This window comes from Hydra vulgaris, chromosome 06, assembly GCF_038396675.1.
Source record: "Hydra vulgaris chromosome 06, alternate assembly HydraT2T_AEP".
Taxonomy (NCBI): Eukaryota; Metazoa; Cnidaria; class Hydrozoa; order Anthoathecata; family Hydridae; genus Hydra; species Hydra vulgaris.
The window spans coordinates 59,044,298-59,067,500 of NC_088925.1; the positions used below are offsets into that span (position 1 = coordinate 59,044,298).

The 23,203-nt window shown below is 28.4% G+C and overlaps 2 protein-coding genes across 2 annotated transcripts; both read left to right on the forward strand.

Annotated features, from left to right (window-relative positions):
- Positions 1-8,905: 8,905 nt before the first annotated feature.
- On the forward strand, positions 8,906-10,448 carry LOC105846010 (uncharacterized). The gene has a single exon (XM_065800564.1). It carries the CDS (start codon positions 8,991-8,993, stop codon positions 9,840-9,842), a length of 852 nt encoding a protein of 283 aa, XP_065656636.1. The 5' UTR covers positions 8,906-8,990; the 3' UTR covers positions 9,843-10,448.
- A 3,228-nt stretch (positions 10,449-13,676) lies between these two features.
- On the forward strand, positions 13,677-14,018 carry LOC136081552 (tigger transposable element-derived protein 4-like). Its single transcript, XM_065798877.1, has one exon. It carries the CDS (start codon positions 13,677-13,679, stop codon positions 14,016-14,018), a length of 342 nt encoding a protein of 113 aa, XP_065654949.1.
- The last annotated feature ends 9,185 nt before the right edge of the window (positions 14,019-23,203 follow it).

Below are 23,203 nucleotides of genomic sequence, written 5' to 3' on the forward strand. Positions count from 1 at the left end.
ATATTTTTGTGACAAATAAGTAAAAAAATGGTGTTTTTTATATTAATTTTTTTAACTACTATCGAAAATTGTTTATCATTTTAAGAAAAAGATCTTATTTTGGAAAATTAAAATTGCAGGGTAGTACCTCCTTAAACTATTACGAAATTACTACATGCTGTCAACAAAGAAAAAGTCAGTTGCAAAACCAGTTCTATTATTCTTAGTAAAGGAGTCCACAAGTCAGTCATATTTAAATACTTTGTTTTTTTAAATTCATTTACATTTAAAAAGTAAAAAGTAAATAAAAAGGGTTTACATAACTTTAAATTTACTAAAATTTCGAAAGTTATTTTTTATTTGATTTTATTTTTTTTAAATATAATTTAACTTTACTTTTTATGCTAAGTTTGTTCTCAAGAAAGTTGTTCTTGGTTATTGGACAAAAAGAAAGGGCATGGTCAATTAAATCAGACAAAATATCAAAAAAGGTCTTGAGAAGAAAGAGAACGATAAAGAACAAAAACAAATTTGAAAAAAAAAAAATTTTTAGTATCATTAAAAATTGTTTCTTTTTTTTTTATGAATTATAAGTTTATACCATATTTTATTTAAATATCTTATTATAAGTTTATACCGTATTTTGTATAAAAATAAAAACAAAATTCAAATTTCATAAATACTACATTCTTCTTATAAATGAGTAAATTATTTAGAGTAAAATAAAAAAAAATTTAAAAAACTGATTTGAGACGAAAGCATACAAAATTGTTGACTAAATAAAAACAAATTATTTAAAATAAATAACTTTAATTTTTTTTTTAAGATTGCTTCAAGCTATATATATATAATTATTTTTAAAAATAACACGATGTTTTTTATTATTGACATGTTTCGTAAAATTTATTTACATTTTCAAAAGATTATTTTACAATAATAAAAAACTCTTTACAGAGAAATATTAACGGACAAAAAATTATACATAATAAACCAATATTTTTATTACAAAATAGCTTTGTAAATAACCAATAAAAATAACAAACTGTCAATATATATATATATATATATATATATATATATATATATATATATATATATATATATATATATATATATATATATATATAAACTGACAGTAAAATAAATAGATAAGTTTATAGTATAATGTAAAGTTTGTTTATTAAGTGAGGAGCTTTCCCATTTAATGTGGAGGGCTTCTTTTATCTTTAATTTGTGTTTGGTTGAGGCATTATCCAAAATCTCAAAAAAATCACATTTATCCAAATTTTTGAAATTAAGAGATAAATTTAAGTGTTTAAATATATGAGATTGTTTGCCACTTTTAAGGTGCTCATTTATTCTAGTTGCCAAGTGTCTGGAGGTTTCTCCAATATACATTACAGCCAGCCAATTATTCTATTTGCCAAGTGTTTGGAGGTTTTTCCTTTATGCATTATAGCCAGCGCAAGAGAATTTATAGACAACCTGAGATTTAAGCAGTTTAGGAAGTGACTCTTTTAAGCAAAAACAATCTTGTATTTTATTAGTAGTGAAAATTAATTTTATTAGAACATCCTTGCAATATTTATGAAAATTTTTTGAAATTTTCCAGTGTAATTAAAGTACATTCCAATGTATGGAAGCTTAAGGTATCTTATATATAAGCTATTAAAAATGTTAGACACAGATGGGTTCATTTTCTTATCAATATAGGATTTAATTTCATGGTCAATAATTTTTTGTGGAAACTTATTATTTTGTAAAACTAATGATAGATTCTTAATATCTTTATCAAAACCAACCCAGGAATTATTAATTTTAAATGTACGATCGATCAAACAACAAACAAGTCCAAATTTGTAGCAAGAGGGAATAAAACTAAAAAATTTTGTTAAAGACCAGTATACGTTTTTTTGTGATAAACTGAAGTCGAAAACGAATTGGATTTTTTAATAAGTACATCTAAAAAAGCAATCTGGTTATCTTTTTTTTTTTCCATAGTAAATTTCAGATTTTTATGTTGTTTATTGAGTTGTTTGAAAAATTCTTGAGCTTCGTATTCAGAATTAAAAATAGAAATTATGTCATCCACATATCGTTTATTAAAAAATGGTGCTGTAAAGGAGCAGTTATTAAACCCCTGTTTGTTCATGATATCCGACGAAAATATTAGCTAAGATGGGCGCTAAAGGAGAACCCATAGCAACACCATCTGTTTGATCGTAGTATTTTCCGCCAAGTAGAAAATGTGAACCGGATGTGGAAATCTAAAGTAATTTTTTGTATTATATGTATATATATATATATATATATATATATATATATATATATATATATATATATATATATATATATATACATACATATATATATATATATATATATATATATATATATATATATATATATATATATATACATATATATATATATATATATATATTATATATATATATATATATATATATATATATATATATATATATATATATATATATATATATATGTTATTTTGATTGGCTATTTACCGAGCTTCTTTGTAATAAAGATATTGGTTTATTATGTATATACCATATCATATCATATACTTTCTGATAAGTATATATATACATATATATATATATATATATATATATATATATATATATATATATATATATATATACATATATATATATATATATATATATATATATATATATATATATATATATATATATATATATATATATATATATACATATATATATATATATATATATATATATATATATATATATACTTATCAGAAAGTATATGATATGGTAGTATATGATATGGTAGAGCTGATAAGTATATATATATATATATACTTATCAGAAAGTATATGATATGGTAGAGCGGTAAGCCAATAGGGAGAAGCCAATAGGCCCAGTCGAGCTTATTTAAAAACTATGCGTTTTAGCGAGCTGGGAATTAGGTAAAGGTTGGTAGTAATTCAATCCTCTTTCCAAAAGAAATTCATTTATTGGATCATAGATAGAAGTGTCGTTAGATAGATGGATCGTTTTTACATATTTTGATACATCAAAGCAATTTTTGAACCGTTTTTTTGAATTTTTTTGAATACGAGGCTGCCGTAGATGTATTTATAATGCATTCTTTCCAGTTTAGGATGTTGAATGCAGGATCTTCTTGACTCAATGCATGGGTTTTTCTTGTGTTTCTGTTTTTATGATCAGGCAACACATTCTATTATCTCCTAATAAGGGTACAGCTCTGAAACTCAGTTTTATAGTTCTAAGACCGGCTGGCAGTGAAGATTCCCAAACTCTGAGGTGGCTATCTGGTTCCATCAACAGCTGTAAAATATTAGAATACTAACAGTGCCATATTGCACATGGACGGTGTCTCTGTTCGTGCTTTTAGTGTGCATTGTCAAGGCCACAATTGGAGCTCTTTGTTACAACTTAGGGTTTATTAAAAGTAATGAGGCACTTGCTTGGACTTTTAAACAGTGTACTGAGTACTATTAGTGCTTTGAGTTAAGTTATTCAACAAATTTAAAAATGACTAAAGTACCAAAAACTATAAAACTTTAAAAACCATCGCCATCACCAAGTTCTTTAAATCTATCATTCACTAATATTCGCGGTCTTTGAAGTAACTTTTCTTCTGTTGTTAAATCTCTTGCAAAGTTCACCAGACCTACTTGCTCTTTTTGAGACTAATTTTGGTTCGGCTGTCTCATCTCATGTAATCTTGAATCTCATCTCATCTTGTAATCTGAGTGTTGATGTTTATTTTACTTTAATTCGTAAATACTCCAATAGTAACATGCTTGGTCTCAAATAGTAACATGCTTGGTCTCAAATAGTAACATGCTTGGTCTGGGCATTTACATTCGTAAAAGTTCACCTATTTGTCGTCAAACTAGATTAAAGTCCACAGACTATTCTTTTATGTACTTTCTTTTAGCACCACTTCACTCTACTTCCCTCTCTTCCCTACTTCGCCCTCTTTGTTCCATTTTGGGATTAAGGTTTTGCCTTTTTCAATCTCTAACTCAAATAGTTAGCTTTCCAGACAACCCGAATAATTTACCTTCTCTACTCGACTTTTGTCTTATTTTTGATCCTAGTCAGTGCTCAGTTTCTCCAAATTCACCCCTAGGTGCTTCTGATTACAGTTTGATTTGTCTAAAACTGTTATCTCATTCTTCTTCATCATCAGAATCTCCTTATCATTATATCTCTTACAAATAACGTTTAGATGATTGGCACTCTTTCCGCGATTTTCATTGCAATGGCCCTTGGGTTGAAATCTTTCATCTTCTTGGTGAAAAATGTGCTTCTTGCATAACTTCTTGGATTTAGGCATGGAAGTATTTAATTTTAATTTTTGCATGGAATCTTTAATTCTCTTTTGACGATTCCAAGTCAATTCTCGCTCTTCTCCATGGATTTCCTCACATTGTGCTGCTGCAATTTCCAATTGAAACCATTACTTTTATATCTATCAGCAAAACAAATCTCCAGAAAACAGACGTCTATTTACTAGGAATCATTGTAAAAATGTTTTGTCTAATACCAAGCCCGCTATTCCCAGGTCACGCAAATTTCATTTCAAAAATAGGCTCTTGTGAGATCTGGAGAATCTTTAACAGTATCAATAATAAGGGCAAATCTGTAATTCCACCTCTCTTGTATGGTTCAGATTTTGTCACCTCGCCTTAATACAAAGTTTAATTTTTTGCTAAGAACTTCATATCAATATCTTTTCTTGATTTCAATAGTCGCGTTCTACCTAATATAGCCGATAAACAGGTCAGTCTATTGCCTGACTTTCGTATCACTCAAATTAGTATTGTTTGCTGATGATAGTTCCATTTATTCTTGTCTTGATAAGAAGCCAACACTTTCTGATTGCTTAGGGGGGACGTTTGAGCATGAAAAGGATTTTACTTTTGCTACATCATTGGGTTTTCAGGCTGGTAAACTTTAACTCTGATAAAAATCAATTTTTTTCAGTTAATCGTTATCGCAATAGTCTAAATTTTTCTATATTTATGAACAGTAATGAACTTGATGAGTCATCTACCCTTCATCTTGTAGGACTAACTCTTACTTCTGATCTTTCTTAAAAACCATATACCAAATCAATTGCAAAATTCGCATCTGCCAAGGTTGCATCTCTTTATCGTGCTCGCCACCTTCTTATTTAGATTTCTACTCTTTATCTTAATAAATCTCAAATCAGTCCTTGTATGGAATACTGTTCCTATATGATGCCATTTCCCTTTTAGATAAGATGCAAAAAGGTATTGTAAACATAGTTGGACCTGCTCTTGCAGCCAACCTCCAACCGTTATCACATCGTCGTAATGTTGCTTCTCTTTCTCTTTTCTACAAATACTATAATGGGCACTGCTCTAAAGAGCTAGTGTCTAAAGTTCTAAAATTCATTCTCGCTTTACTTGTCATTCAATTAAGGCTCATCCTTTTAATGTGACTGTTCCTAAGTGCTCCAAAAATTCTTATTCGTCTAGTTTCTTTCTTTGAACATCAGTTCTTTGGAATTCGCTTCCTTCATCTTGTTTTCCTGATGCAACATTTTAAGTTGTCTGTCAATCGTTATCTTCCTCTATAAAGTTCATCTTTTCTCTTCCAATAACCTCCGACTCTAATAATGGTTGCTTGCAGCTTTGTTGCAAGTGAAAATGTCATCAACAAAAAAAACTTAGCATGCTCACTGATGATTAACAGTACTGCATTATTCAAGTTTTTAATTTAAACCTTATAGCTTAAGGGTTTGTATTATGGCAGGATTTCATTATTCAAGTTTTAAAATTTAAAGCTTATAGTTTAAGGATTGTATTAGGGCAAAAAGTTTTAGAAATAAAGTTTAACTTAAACGTGGTGTAAAAATTAGAGTTCAGGCTTTAAAACTGGAGGTCCGTGGTTCAAAGTCGTCTTTAGTCATATATGCATCATTGGTAAGGGAGGAGGCGTAACTTTCCTGGTTATATGCTATTCCGCGGTGCTCTGTGATAAAACTGTAAGAAAGTCTTAGAGCACCTTAAAACTATAAAAAGTAGTTTGTTTTTGGTAATTAAATTTTATATGTTTTTCATTAGATATGAATTGTTTTACATTCTATAACAATTGAAATATAAAAATACTTGAGTACATAATGCTAAATAATATTGAGTAATGGTTTAAGTTTATACTCCAAACATTACGATGGGGCTGTTAGGCCTAATGCAATGGGGAATGTTGTTCATATGTAAAAGCCGATCCTCAAAAAAAAAATTTTATTTTTAATTGCTTATTTAATTTTTAATAATATTTTGTATTTTAAAGTTTTTTGAAAAATAATAATAATAAATTATAAGAATAAATTATAAGAATTATATTATTAAGAAATTTACGTTTTTTTAATACTTGAAGGGTTTCATATAAAGGACCGAACACACTTCAAGTTTTAATTATGATTTTTTAATTAAAAAAAACTAAAACTTAAAATCATAAAAAAAAATCTAATTTGTGAAAACTAAGTTTGCCTCCGTTTTATGCTTCAGGGCCAATATGGATAGCAGAGGACGTTGGCCTAAGGGCTTCTCATTTCCGGTAAAAATCTAGTTCCCGGAAAAAAATGATTAATTTCCCGGTATCCCGGGACAAAAATGATTAATTTCCCGGGATCCCGGGAAATCTCGGGATTAGGTAACAAGCAAAATTTATTCAACTAGGTGGGGGAAATGTGTAAATTAAAACAAGTACAAAAAAACGCCTTCAATCCTATTACTTTTAACAAGAAAATAAATACAAAATAATTCTTAGAAACTAAGACTCTCAAAACAAAACAAGAATAAACTTTAATAACATTATATTTTATATTTATTAATTTTTAAAATAATTTTTTAAAAAACATAATTTGTAAATAGCGCTATCACTTAACGATGACCGAATTTTCGTAACAAAAAGACCTGCCGCCGAAAAAGCTGTTTCTGAATCGATTGATGTCGGTGGGATAGTTAATAGAGCATTATATAATTTCTCTAAATTACTTGTACGCTTTTTCGTTGCATCAAAAATATCTATTTCTTTTGTAGCATTTTTAACATCATGTAATACATCTTCTGCACTCTCAATTTGACTAACATTCGTAATGGCAGCATCCAATTTTTGATGAAGTGTTAATTCAGATGTTGTCTTCAAATTTCCACCACCATCAATGTCCTCAACAAATAGCTTAGAAAATAACTTTTTAGCCGGAGCCGAAGGACTGATTTGAAAAGCAATAATAATACAGAATCTATGCGTTGCGTTGGCAACGTCTTTCTACTCCCAATTTAATTGGTTGTAATGCCGTTACTACAGTCTGCACCACTAAAAATTCATCCTCCGAAATATTGTTAATATTGTTGTGTTTAAAATCTATCAATGGTTTTAATATACACTTAACGTGTATATTAAAACCAAACGTGTAACACGTTTTTAATGCAATAAATTGCTCCAACATTGCAAGAAGACTACTCGACTTTGTCTTTACATCCAGTATTAACTTGAGTTCTTTATTGTATGTAATTTTTAAGTATTTTTGCAAAATTTCATTTTTGAGTGGTGATTACGAAACATTCGTACAATTCTCTAGACCTTTTGAATTGTTTGTCCAACACATATGTGGCCTAATAATTCGTCAGTGATCTCAACGCCTCGTAAATTTTTTAAATCGTTGTTTTGACTTGACTGTATATCCACTTAAGTTGTAAAATCATCTTCACTATTATTTTCATCAAAATTCTGACTGTCTGATGCCTTACACTCATTGCCCGATGAATTTGAAATCACTGATTTTTTGTAGAGAACATGACAAACTACTAAATGTAGCCCATGTGCATAACAAAGTTGATGTTCCATCCCGTTTAATCTCCCATATTTTTTCATAACTGATGCACCGTCAGTCACACCAGAAATTATATGCTTCTTTGTAGATAAATTAAATTCGGATAATTTATTTTCAACCATATCAATAACTTTTTCAGCTGGAAATGACCCTATTATTCGAATTATGCCCAAGTTCCAAAGCATAGTTAATGAATGCACATTTAAATTCAAATAGCGACAATTTTTTAAAGATTTGTATTCATCCATCGAAATAGAGAATCTTGAGCCACCTTGAAATTGTATAGTCATTTCCTTAACCACTCCTTGTTTTGCAAGATGGTATTGACCTTTTACCAAACTCATTACATGTGAAGTTTTTTTGGCAATATCATTCCTTTATCAGATAAAGATTTTCTTATAAATTCATATTTTGCAATAGCATTAATAGAAAAACCATCTACAGCCGCCATTTTTGAAGCAATTTCTTTTATAGATTCTTTTTTTATAAATGACGTAATTTTAGGTTGAGCTTTTCTAACTTAATTTGTGTCTTCGTTTGACCTTTTTTTCGTTACTTTAATTTCAACTTCCTGGTGAAGATTTTTAAAATGACGAAGAAGGCCACTTGTTAAAAATCCTTTGCACATTATTGTTGTTTTATATATACATCAAGTGGCAGATTCTGTGTTTCTTTCTTTTGTAAAATTTTGCTTTGCCTTAGATCCACTTGACATGATGCGGTGTATTTATTATCCTATTAATTAAATAGATTAAAATATACTAAAATATAAATACAAAACTATATTATCTACAATTAAATCCCAAAATAGTGTGCTTATAGTAGATTTATATATATATATATATATATATATATATATATATATATATATATATATATATATATATATATATATATATATATATATATATATATATATATATATATATATATATATATATATGTATAGTCAAATGTAAACAAAACATCTCCCAAAAAATAAAATTGTTTACTTATAAAGTTTTATTTTACTTACACCGTTATTGAAATATGAGCCACTTTTAATTTTTTCATGATAATAAGTTTATTACTAAGCTTAAATTAAAAAAACTTTCTAGAAAAAATTGTTTTCTCGATATTTTATCATGGTTTTACCACTGGTCAAGACATTAATAATATGCTTTACCGCATTAGTTTATACTATTCATTTAGTGTTTAACACCTTAGCTGCTAAAGGCGGAACAAACTTATTTCCAATGAGTGCATCCAACGTATCAAAAACATTTCAACTTGAAGTAACACCAACTGGTGCAACATTTACAATATGGGGATTCATTTTTGCGATTCAACTTTCTTGGATTATTTATTCTATCACCGGAATATTCAAAAAAAATAACACAATCGATATGTTGTCAACAAGATTTTATCTTTGCTTCATTGCAAACATTTTGTTTATCACCGTTTGGCTTTTCTCATGGTCTCGACGAAAAACAATAGAATGTCTTATTTTTATTATTATTGGGCAGCTATGTCTTAATGCTGCGTTTGCTCTTTCCTGTATCGATTTGAGAAACTATTTATCAGCTAATAAAACCAATATAAAAACTTTTGATATTTGGTGCCAGCGCATTCTCGTCCAAAATGGTCTCTTGTTTTATGCAACTTGGACTACTGTAGCTACATTAATAAATGTTGCCATAGTGCTATCATACAATATGGGAATTTCTACTGTAATATCGTCATTAATATCATTATCAATTCTCGGAGTTCTTGCTGCTTTTTGGTTTTATCTAGAAAACTTTGTGTTTAGAAATTACACAGAGTACACAGTATCTGCGTATATAAGTCTAATTTATGCTTTGACAGGGGTTTTTTCCAACATTACAGGTAAAAATGCAGCTGTGGCGGGAACGGTTTTAGCTTTATTGCTTTTAACAATTGTATTTTTTATAATAAGAGTCTTAATAGTTTGTAAAAAAAAAAAATTCGTAATATAAATAACACAAATTAAGCATATTATTGATATAAATAAAGTTGCTATTAAATAACAATGTTATAAATTTGTAACCGCAAATCAACATAACATAATTAATGTCTTCATTTAAAAACTGATGGTATTTTCACTATTTATTGTTTTAAATGTTTTCAACGCAAAAGCCCCAGCTCTACCATCAATGTAACATACTGAAAGTTATTTATTACTTTCAAATTAAAAACATCTAAACATCTAAACGTGTGGATCTGATAATTTTGGAACTATGTTAGGTGCAGATAATTTTGGAAAAATAATTGGAGCAGATGATTTGCCGTTAAGATTTTGGAAAATCTCAGCGGCAAAATTTAATAAAGAATGGGAATCAAATCCAACGATTTATTTGCTAGCTTATTTTTTATTATATACTTTATGTGTTGTGTTGTGTCGTACCATGTTTTTAAAGTCAATGGATAAAATCTGTTTTTCATTTTATTGAGTTTTTTGAGCACCTTTTAAAATTTGAGTAAGTATAAACTCCTATGTAATCAGTAGTTGCATAAATATGTAAAAATTCTTTATTGCCAATACTTGTGTAAATATTACCTTTTTGTTAAAAAGGACTTTGATGAATTAACTTTCTCTTAAAATAATATTGCACATCGGATAAACAGACTCGGTATGTTTATTCGTAATACAGGAATTAAAAATAAAAAAAGATATCTTAGTCTAACGTAATATATAAATAAGTTATAAAAGTATAAAGAATTTAAGAAAACTTCTGTACGAAACTACTTTTTTTTTTAATCCTAAGATCAATTTCCCTCAATCTATTAATTGCACAGCCGTGGCGCAGTGGTTAGAGTTCTGGCTCAGAAGCAAAAAGTGTTTAAATGCTCATTCCTAATAAAATGCTCATCCGCGGTGCTCTGTGATAAGACTGTAAGAACATCTCGGAGCACCTTAATAACCACCAAAAAAAGTAAATTACTCCAAATAGAAGTAAATTACTCCTGTAATCCAAAGAAATGCATACTTTGCTCACCCAGAAAACTTATTAATATCAATGGCAACCGATGAAAGGCCCCACATTCGTCAATTAGCACTAAGACGTGTATTGGCTGCAAGATCGATATCCGACAAGACCTATGCTAAACCTACAGTTAGATTGTTCAAGATACCACCGCTAAACTTTGAAGCAACAGACATAACCAAATGGTCATCAAATAAAAGTGCTGAACCTCCAATGTTCAGATCAATTGAATCGACTCAGCTTAAAAACAGCATTCTGACCTCAGAAATGCTACAATTTAAAAGCTTTCCATGTCATACTCAGTCTCTAGAAAGAGGCGTGAAGCTAGTCACTGAAGCCAGTATGGCAGTCTGTGAACCTCAGCGTGATGGTTTTATTTGTGCAAGAATAGAATCGCGATCAGCTATGAAAGTCTTTAACACAAAATCTGATTTCAGCCTTTCAAAATGACGTTCTTGAAATGATTAACTGACATAAAATAAACTTGAACCAGAATTACTTAATTTTGTTTGAAATAATTTTTATTCTTAATTTTTGTGGCACCACAAAGTTCTACAATTTACATAAATATATTTTCATTAGGTTCTGATATGATGTTAAAACCATCATACAAGTTTATTATAATAGAAATAGAAAAACAAGATCAGTTTATTTTTAGCCATTGATTTTTTTGTGAAAATATGAATTTAATAATAATTGTAATTTCTAACTTTTTGGGGATTTTGGGGGATTTCAAAGTCCTTGGGGCACCTCAAGATAATTTTCTAGAGCATTGAAATTTTTACAGAGTATTTCTGATATAAATAGACAACTTTTGCACACCCAGGCAAAATGAATTTCAAAAAAAAAAATATTTTTAATGTTTTCACTGCACCCTAATCCATAATCTTAAATAACAAAAATTAAAAAAAAGAACGCTTTACATTAAGAAGTTTTTACAAATAAAAGATTTTATAAATATAAATCATAGGTCCGAATGTCCTACTTTAAATTTTTGTTTTTGTGTTGTTTAAGAAAATTTTTAAAAACTATATTATTAAAAAGCATGCAGTCAAATGCACATAATCCTGGAGGTTTCCGTTTAAACCAGGATATACCTTGAAATACCTCAAGAATTTTTATAAATCATATATTTTTATAACAGAAAAACTGAAGCAATAACAAGTGACACGATCTTTTTTAAGATGGCTTAGCTGATGAGGACGAAACTGCAATCGTTGGTATGGTTATCAGTAGAAAGCAACACACATATAGTCTCAATCGAAGGTACTTACTTAACTTATATTTGTACTGTCTTATTCGTATATATTGTTTTATCATATTTTTTAATTTTTTATTTTTTAATTTTTATTTTAGGTGCCTCAAGAAGTCCTAAACGGACTTGTCACAGAGCACCGCGGAAGTGCATTTAACCAGGAAGATCACGCCTCCTTCCTTACCGTGACGCGAAAATTTGTCCAGAGCTCGTTTCGAACCTGGATCTCCTGCTTATAAAGCAAGCGCTCTAGCCACTGCACCACGGCCGCATGTTTATGGCATATATATTTATGACAAAAGTTTAAGAAAAATGTTAAAAAAAACTAGAGAATGTTCGTTATACAGTACTATCTCTCTAATTCGAATCTCCTTAATTCGAAAACCTCTATAATTCGACAAAATGTAAAGTCACTGAGAAATGCACTTAAGAAACTTTTTTGTTTAACTTTTTATGATTCGAATCTCTGTAATTCGAAAACCTGTACAATTCGAATGGATTTTCAAACCTGTCAGTAAGATTAACCATCGTTAACCATCGAACTCTTTTTTCAAATTTCGAATGTTTTGATTTTTTGTTAAACAATTAGCGTGAATTATTTCCTTCAGTTTAAAAAAAATCATGGCATCAAAAAGATTTCATAAAGAAAACAATGTAAAGCTGAAATACGAAGCTCTACTGGAATTGGAGAAAGGAAAAACAAATTAAGAGGTTTCGAAAATCTTTGATATTCCACCAAACACTCTTTAAACCTGGAAAAAGAATAAAGATAAAATCTTTGACGCTTTTTGTCAAGGAAATTTGCTTAAACGGCTGAAAGTTGATACGTATTAGCAAGTCAACAAAGCTGTACTTAAATGCTTCTAATGAATGAGAGCTGATAATGTCCCAATCAGTGGTTGCTGGTAAAAGAAAAAGCTTTATATTTTGCGAAAGAGTTAAGCTTCGAAAATTTTCAAGCTTCAGATGGATGGCAAGACAAATTTAAGAAAAAGTAAATTAATTTCTTATTTTATTCTCTCCAATTTTAATGATTAATGACTTTACAATATGTAATTATTCTACAGCTTTTTCTTTAATTGCTTTAAAAAAATAAAGTAAATATTTTCCAGACTTAGACATTCTGGAAACTTGCAAAGACCTCGAAGTTAAATTCAAACGTACGTATCGCACGTATAAGTTACGCCAAAGCAATTATAATTTTTTTTTGTAAATATGGTATATCTTTCAAAACCATTTCTGGAGAGGCAAAGTCTGTTAACGATCAGATGATCACTCCATGGCTCGAAACCACACTGCCTACAATTCTCTCTCGGTTTCCACTTGAAAATATTTTTAATGCCGATGAATTTGGTCTTTTCTACCAATGTTTGCCTGACAAAAGTTTACATTTAAAAAATGAAAAGTGCATAGGAGGCAAGCATAGTAAAGTTCGCCTGACTGGAATGGCCGCAGGTAATTTTAAAGGAGAAAGACTTTCAATGTTTGTAATTGGAAAATCGAAGTCTCCTTGATGTTTTAAAGGTGTGGAAAATATTCCTTGTCGCTATCGGGCCCAACAAAAAAGTTGGATGTCGGTAGAATTATTTGAAGAGTGGATTAAAGAAATTGACCTAAAGTTTAGTTTTCAGAAAAAGAAAATTGCTTTAATTGTAGATAATTGTTCTGCCTATCCTAACTTGCAGAAACTTGATTGGGTGGAGCTTATCTTTCTTCCACCGAATACAACTTCGATCACCCAACCTATGGATCAAGGAGTTATCCGATCTCTTAAAGCCAAATATCGTTCACTTGCAGTAAAAAAGGAAATTGCTGCCTTAGAAAAAGAGAACAAGATGCTTAAGTTTTCTATCTTAACAGCTATGTTTATGCGAACAAAAGCATGGATTCCGTTCCAGATCAAACCTTCATAAATTGTTTAAAAAAATCTGTAATATCATTAGAAGCAGTGGAAAAGCATGTAAATGATGATGACGACCTTTTCTGTGGCTTAGATGTAGACGAGACTGTAATGAAAAACTTAAGAGATGATCTCGAACTGTTAAAAACAAAATTCGATGCAGATTTTAACCTCACGGCCGACGAGTTAGTAGACATAGATTTCGATGTTTGCATTGCCAACAAATCATCAGATGAAGACATCATTGCAGAAGTTTCTGAGCATGATGCTATTGAAACTGAAGAGGAATCCGATGATGAGCGCGTTGTTGTTTCTGACAATGCTACAAAACCAAGTCTGAACGAAGCGATGCATGCTGTCACTGTACTCGAGAACTACAGTCTTTATTCTAACTTTGGAGATGATTTGACGAAGGCTCTTAAAGACATAAATCGTGTCATTGAAATGGATTTAAAAGCCTCAAAAAGATATTCTACAATTACTGACTTTTTTTTGAAAATATAAATGTTAAAATCACATAATATATATATTGCATTTAGGCCTAAGAATCACTATTTGTTTGTTTGTTTCATTACTATTCGTTACTTTGACCAGAATATTTGAAAAAAAGTCAACTTTCTATAATTCGAAAATCGAAATTCGAACTTTTTTTCCGCGTTAAATTCAAATTATCGAGATTGTACTGTATATTAATATTATACTGTACATTAATATTATATTAACATTTGCTATGTCATTTTCCCTCAGTTTTGTGTCACTAATTATGCAAAACCAAGGAAAAATAACATAACGAATATCAAATATCTGACACACTTTCATACTTTTGTACTTGTACTTTTGTATGATTATAAATAGTCTTCAGCATATATAATTTATGTTCGATTGGATAAATATCATACATAAGCATAACACCACGAACACATAGCATAATAAAACTTAAACTTAGCATCCTTATTTTAACAGTAGAGTAACAATAAATGTGTAAAGTAGCACACCAAGGATAACAAAAAGAACACAAACTAAGCACAACATATAACATATATTTCGTACCAATTATTTGAATTAGTTTAATACTTTTCAGAAATCAAATTAAATTTATGTTATTGTATAGTACAAATAAATATTGAAAAAACACACCAAGGACACTGCATAACATGTGACAAATATTTTGCATTTATCTATATATTTTTACCTATATGTTGTAATTTTGTTCATAAGACATGTTTAACTTCCTTGTCAATTAATTAAAAAAATCAATAAGGACACTAGACCAAAGATACGTATTTTGTAATTATCTAGAGATAAATATTTGCATTTTATTTACAGTAAATATTGTTCATAAATATTCGCAGCAAGAATATGACTACATAAAACACCTTTTAAATTGGATTCACACAGAGATTATAAATAAAAACAAATTTTTTATTAAAAAATCTGAAATACGTTTTTAATACTACTGAACGGAGATTTAAAAAAACATTAATTATAAAGGATTTAAGTCTTTAAATTGATAAGCAGTGAATCATGTCATCACTACTCTGATAAAAAAAGTATTTCTTATATTTAGTATGCAGCTTTTTGACCCATGTCATTAATACATAATTACTAATATTTGAAAAATATAAAATTATTAAGCACATTTCTTGTTTGATTCAGATCTCATGTAAAGTGATTAAAGAGTCTGATGGTTAGAGATTTACTGTTGGTTTTAACAAATCAGGTATAAAAATTACCCGATCGCAAAGTGGTAGAAATATTAGACATAGAAAGAATTAAAATTAAGATACTTAATTTTTTAATAAAAAATTTTTTAAGAAAAATTTGTCTTTCATCAGAGAGTTGTTAATAAACGCGTTGTTTTAAGTTACTTAAACGGTTTTCGGTAACCGGACGTCTTGATTTTCTTCGAGTTGCCGCGAATTTGACTTTGTTTTAATAATAATCACTGCATAAATAAAAGTTCATTCAAAAAAGATTGAAAAAATTATAACAAAAAGATGGAAAAATTATATCAAAAAGATGGAAAAATTATAACAAATAGATGAAGGGTAAAAATTATAGTTGAGTTTCGTTGTGACAGTTATCTATCACATTAAAATTTCAAAATTCAAAAATTGCAAGAAATAAATTTTTTAATACTGCTGCTAATACACCATAAAATTTCTTTTTTACGAATTTTTTTTTTTTTTACGAATTTCTACAATTGACACTTAAATTTTTTTTGCTATTTTAATTTTTTTAAAGTTTAAATAATACCATTGTACAATCGTTTACCATTTCATGCGCAAAGTAGAATCTAAAATTTTGATGAATTGACCCTTGGAGTGTAGAAAAAATATGAACCCTTAGTGTGAAAAAAAATTTATCTATGTTTATAAAAAACTTAACTCTTAAAAAAAATAAGTTTTCAAAATTTTATTCAAATTTTATTGACTATAACTTAAAATCGGCAAAAAATAAAGTAACCTTAGGTTGAAATGAAAATTAGAAGAATATTTAAAAATAAACCGATATTTGGTTTTTATTTATTTCTTCTTCCATCAAATGCAGAATATTTGAATTTTAGAACTATTATAAAAAAATAAACGAAAGTAAAATAACAAATAAGTATTAAGCTGGTCATTTTATAACCGAAATTAAGCCAAAAATAACGAGACATTTTTTTTCAAAACCAAATAAATATTTTGCTAAACAAGACACTAGCACCGAATGTTGTCATAAGTAAATTAATAAAGAACTTAATATCTCGTCTAATTGATGGATATATTAAAAATGATTTACTAGAAAAAAGTTTATGTGATCGAATATTTTTTGTTCCAAGATAAGTTCGAGTATTTTAATATTTTATATATTTATCATGTAACATTTTAGTACATAAATTTATATTTTAGTTTTGTTACTGTATCTTTAGTTTTATTTCGTTTGTCCTAAATAGCTACATCATTATTATATTTAGGAAAAAAAAAATTTAAAAAGGTAAAATAAACTTTAGTTATGTAGTCAAGGCAAACTCGCAGAAATGTCATCGAGAGCCCTTTTTTTTAAATAATTTCATGACTATTTTATTCATTACTTATTATATTTTTCAATATAATTAGTCGTTTTATTAACTATATATATATCAGTCGTGTTATTAAGCATGAACCATAACATTAACATAAAATATATATGTATATACATACTTGCTTATATATTTAAGTTTTGGATTTTTGATTTAGACATATTTTGATATTCTAATTACCAATAAGATATTATAAAATTTCCATGTAACTGCTTGTATCAAAAATGAGTTTTTTAAGATTAACTTTAAGGGAATTTTTATTTTTTAGAAGGGATATTAAGGAATTTTTTGGTATTAATTTGTTATACAGATAAGGACTACGATATGCTATAGATTATTGGGATAATTTTCTTTCTTTCAAGGGTACTATAAGTTTCCAGTTGCTCTAGTGCTAAATTTATTTATATTAGTTTTAAAAAAGTCATAAATTGACTTGGAACAGTTCCCATTTTATGTTTGAACGTAAACAAAATATTTTAATATATATTGATTTGGTAAATCTTTAAATCATCTATTTCAGACTTGAAACGTTAAAGGTTGTATGAGTCAAGAATACATTAAGATTGATGAGAGTTCCAAAAGGTTGAAGTATGGAGAAAAAAACGAATAAAAGTTTTTAGAGCTTGCAGGGACAGATATGTAAAAAAAAATGAGACTTGCTAAATAACAAATCAAGCGAGAATGAATTTTAGTTGACTATAGATAATAGCTCCTTTGAGCAGCGACCATGATGGTACTTGTAGAAAAGAGAAAAAGATGCAACTTTACGACAATGCACAGTGGGCCAAAGTCATTATTAGCTGGATAAAAGTAATAACTTACCTGGTTGGGTATATTTCAAACTACGAATTTAATGGCACAGTGCATTTTGCATAGTTTAAATTAAGAAACTTTCTTAAAATGTCAAATTTATAAACTATACTTATATTAATGCTACAATGCTATTTTATGTATTTAAATGATAACAAAAACAAAAAATTACTAATTTTTAGTGTTGCTATGCAGTTTTGGGCACTTAGAAACAGTTATTTTTTACAAAACTTTGACTTAATTCAAAATTTCTTTAAAAAATGAAATAAAAACTTTGAAAACAATTATAACTCCCAGGGTTTATAGATACAGCTAATTAAATTCGAATTAGTAGTATCTATGTAGTTCAATTGTCCTTAGGGACCAAATAAAAATCAACAAGCATTCATAAAATTAGAGCATTTAGAGTATTTTATAAAATATATATAAGAATACAAACAAAAACATATTCACAAAACATTTATTTACATTATTTTTTTATATAAATAAAAAATACTAATAAAGTAAACAACATCTTGAATACCAACTATAATCAAAATTATGCAATTGCAATTTTAAATAAAATAATAATAAAAATCAACAAGCATTCATAAAATTAGAGCATTTAGAGTATTTTATAAAATATATATAAGAATACAAACAAAAGCATATTCACAAAACATTTATTTACATTATTTTTTTATATAAATAAAAAATACTAATAAAGTAAACAACATCTTGAATACCAACTATAATCAAAATTATGCAATTGCAATTTTATAGTTATATATCAACTTGTTTCTCCGCGCAGCGGCCTTGTTCGTCAAGGTTCGTGTTTCGGAGTTATAGAGTTGAGAGAGGGTTATAACCACAAGTAGCCTCCTCATCTGTAGTGGCCAAGTTAGTCAAAAATTGGAACTTCTTTTAGTTACATCAAAAATGCCAGTTAGAAGCGCGTTGTTCTCAGGATATTATGATTTTCCCAAACCACTTATCAAAAGGTCAGAAGAACACATTAGTCGCCTTGATAAATCTTCATTCGTTTTTGAATGCGATTACTTTCTGGAAAATGATTCATGAAACTTCTTAAAGTTTTTTATTTTAAGCTTTTTGTGCCTCTTCATTGAGCATGCTGTTGCTAAGCAATATACTTCATTGAGCATGCTGTTGCTAAGCAAAGCAATGTTAGGCAAAGTAATAGCATAAAGTAAAAGCAAACTTTAGGGCGAAATGGTTAATAGTTATGTGACAACTAGTACCGGACATGTTACTAAAGAGTTACAATGTTGTGATGAGGATGGGGGGAGAGGTCAAAAATAGTCAAAAATTGTGATGTAATGTATGGACAACCCCTATTACATTTGTATTTTAGTAGTAGTGTTAAAGCTCTGCAAAAACAAAACTATCTTAAAAAAATTAAAAAGTACCTTAATGGTTGATAGTATTCACACAGAAAATCCCATCGTTCATCTGGAACTGGAACCCTTAACAAAATAAATATTTAAACTTTATAAGATTAGAAAACGAGAACTAAAAAAAAGAGTTCAGCAATATTAAAAGTTATTTATATGCATTATGTATATGCATGTATTGTGTGTATGTTTGTATATGTATATATGTGTATGTATATGTATGTATGTATGTATGTATGTATGTATGTATGTATGTATGTATGTATGTATGTATGTATGTATGTATGTATGTATGTATGTATGTATGTATGTATGTATGTATGTATGTATGTATGTATGTATGTATGTATGTATGTATGTATGTATGTATGTATGTATGTATGTATGTATGTATGTATGTATGTATGTATGTATGTATGTATGTATGTATGTATGTATGTATGTATGTATGTATGTATGTATGTATGTATGTATGTATGTATGTATGTATGTATGTATGTATGTATGTATGTATGTATGTATGTATGTATGTATGTATGTATGTATGTATGTATGTATGTATGTATGTATGTATGTATGTATGTATGTATGTATGTATGTATGTATGTATGTATGTATGTATGTATGTATGTATGTATGTATGTATGTATGTATGTATGTATGTATGTATGTATGTATGTATGTATGTATGTATGTATGTATGTATGTATGTATGTATGTATGTATGTATGTATGTATGTATGTATGTATGTATGTATGTATGTATGTATGTATGTATGTATGTATGTATGTATGTATGTATGTATGTATGTATGTATGTATGTATGTATGTATGTATGTATGTATGTATGTATGTATGTATGTATGTATGTATGTATGTATGTATGTATGTATGTATGTATGTATGTATGTATGTATGTATGTATGTATGTATGTATGTATGTATGTATGTATGTATGTATGTATGTATGTATGTATGTATGCATATATTATTATCATAAATATTTTTCAGACAACAGGCCCATAGTTTAAATAAAATTTTTTTTTGAAATTTGATTTAGTGAATGCATGGAGTTATTCACTAAGTATTAAAAAAAGTAGCAGATACTAGCAGCAAGATGAATAATTTTATGAAAACATATAAATGTAGCCTTTAAAATGTATATAAGAGGTAAGGGCAAAATAGAGATTAAAGCCCCGACTTAATCATCAATATGTTTTTAGAGTTAATATAACTTTTTTTTAATAAATTTTTAAGAAAATTACAACTTAACAATAAAGAAACTTTTTTTGATTATTTAGGAACTAACTTAAAACATTCCCCTACTCTATAAAAATTAAATTTTGACCAAAGCAGTTATATGTATCCATTGCGAACATTATAGGTCGGGTAATAGGTCGGGTATTTATTTTTTGCGTCGGGTCTTTATTTTTGTAGTTATTTATAATTACTACAATGTTGTTTGTAGAGTAGGCCGGGGTGATTTCGCCACTTTTGCTGCCTCAATGTTGTCAGTTCAAACTGATACGCTTTTTCGTATACCATTAACTAAATTATACTGAATAAACTATATTTAGTTCAGCCACGTTTAAAAACTCAAGAAAAAAAAGAAAAAAGAAGGTACTTATACTTATAAACATCGATTTGTATTACTCGCTTATATGGGGCGATTTCGTCAATGTAAAAAGAGTTAAAGCTTTATTATATTTTGTCGAATTTAGTACATTCTGTGCACATGTCGATGCAAAAGCAGACTTCACACACCCGTATATGACAAGAAATGCATAGGAGCTAGTTTTCTGATGAATCCACGCGTGCCACATCGAACACAAAGCAGTGAGTTGCTTTTTGCTGTTTCTGTTTTAAGCTTTCAATGTACTCGGTAGCATTTAGTAATGATTTTAAACGATGGGGTTTCCTATTATTTGAGCCATATGTTTTTACTTGATTAGGCAAAATATTCCTTTTCTTTCTTAAGCCACTTGCTTTTTTTGTTTTAGAACTTCTTCTTTAACATTTCATTCTTCATGTCATTTTCATTCTTGAATAGCCAATCGGAGGTTGGTATTACTATATGATACTTTTTCTTTGGGAGATACTTGCATACTATTTGAAGCATAGGTAATATACAGCGAGTTTAGATTTTGGCACTTAGGGTAAAAATGCAACAAGATAATTATTACCGATTGGCAAACTATATTTTTATATATCGATGCTTGCATTTTATAATGATGTATTTTAAACGTGCTAATCGATATAGTGGCTATAAACAGCGATGGTGAGCATTTTATGATAAGAAATTCGATTATGAGAAAAATTTTTAATTGGAACAAATGACATTTTCAAATACAAAGTTTTAGGAAAATTTTAGAAAACTACCCAGTGGACACACGACGTTATTTTAACGTTGATTTACGGTTGATTTTTAGTCGCGACGTCATATAACCAAAAATCAACATTTTATCAACGTTGAAAATTCGTTGAAAACGATCAACTTAACGCGACATTGAATCAACGTTAATTCAACGTCTATATTATGAGTTCCACCGTTCGTTTTGCATTTTGAGAACTCAAATACGCATGCGTGACTTTACGAGTCATTGATTAGGCCATCTATTGGCATTTCATTAGGTTTTGAGTTTGTCAGTTTAACGATACCACATTGCATAGTTTGCGATGCATTAGTAATAAATATTAAATAGATCTTTTTTTTTATTTCATCAGTGTGTATTGCATGAAGAATTGGCTTGAATTTGTTTTAGAGTTTGTTTAAGTAGTTTTTTAGAGTTTGATTAAATTGTTTTACTATGTATGTTAGTATATTTGACTATACTAATTTTATATTATATAAATATAAAATATATATTATCAATGTTATATATATATATATATATATATATATATATATATATATATATATATATATATATATATATATATATATATATATATATATATATATATATAACATATGATATATACATAAATGTATGATATGTTAATAATATATCATATAGACTATAATAATCATAATACTATATTATAGTATTTTTATTATTGTTATTATTTTTATATTTTTTTTAAATTTGGGAAGAGCGGAAGGAAAAAAGTGATTCTTACGTTACTTTTAATTTCTTTTGACTTTCGTCCAACATTTGCGAGTTGTCAGAAAGTTAAAACCATTAATTTAATTACAAATGAATCGTTTTTTAAAAAAGCCGCAAAAACGCAAATTTAATTGACCAGAATGTTTTTTAAAACATTCTGAATGTTTTTAACACTATAAACAATGTTTTTATTTTTATTTTTTTTATTAAAATGTTTTTTATTTTTTTTACTGTAAATCATGCACGGAGTGCTGCTACATCGACTATCTTATAGCCTGACTCGCTAGGGAGTGCTGCTACATTGACTGACAAATAGCCTGACTCGCAAGGGAGTGCTGCTATATCGACTGATAAATAGCCTGACTCGCAACGGAGTGCTGCTACATCGACTGAGGGTTTGGTTGGGGCAGGCAGTCTATCAATTAATAAAAAAAAAAAAATCCTGTTTTGCATTTTAACTTTTACTTTTTGTCAACAAAATATGGAAGAAAACTTTCAGACAACATATAAGTGTATATATACATATTATAAAAGTGCCTTCTGTTGTTTAGGGAAATGGCTACCCGGTTAAAGCGATAGGGACGGAATAATGTTTTGGTTAATGAGCTTCTTAGTAGTGACATTGATATTGATTGCTCAGCTTCATTAAATGAAGATGTCTGTAGCAGCAATTGTGTGGCTACTGCAATAGTAGATTCTGAATATAATTCAGACTCTATCTTACAGGATGAAATTTAAAACTAAAAAATAAAAAGCAACTCAGATGAAAGCAAATTAAGAGGGAAAATAAGGGGGGAGCTGGGTGGATATTTGGGACTTTTTTACAAA

Excerpts from the sequence above, each read along its gene's own strand:
- LOC105846010 (XM_065800564.1), top strand. The coding sequence starts at position 8,991 with ATGGTTTTACCACTGGTCAAGACATTAATAATATGCTTTACCGCATTA.
- LOC136081552 (XM_065798877.1), top strand. The coding sequence starts at position 13,677 with ATGTCGGTAGAATTATTTGAAGAGTGGATTAAAGAAATTGACCTAAAG.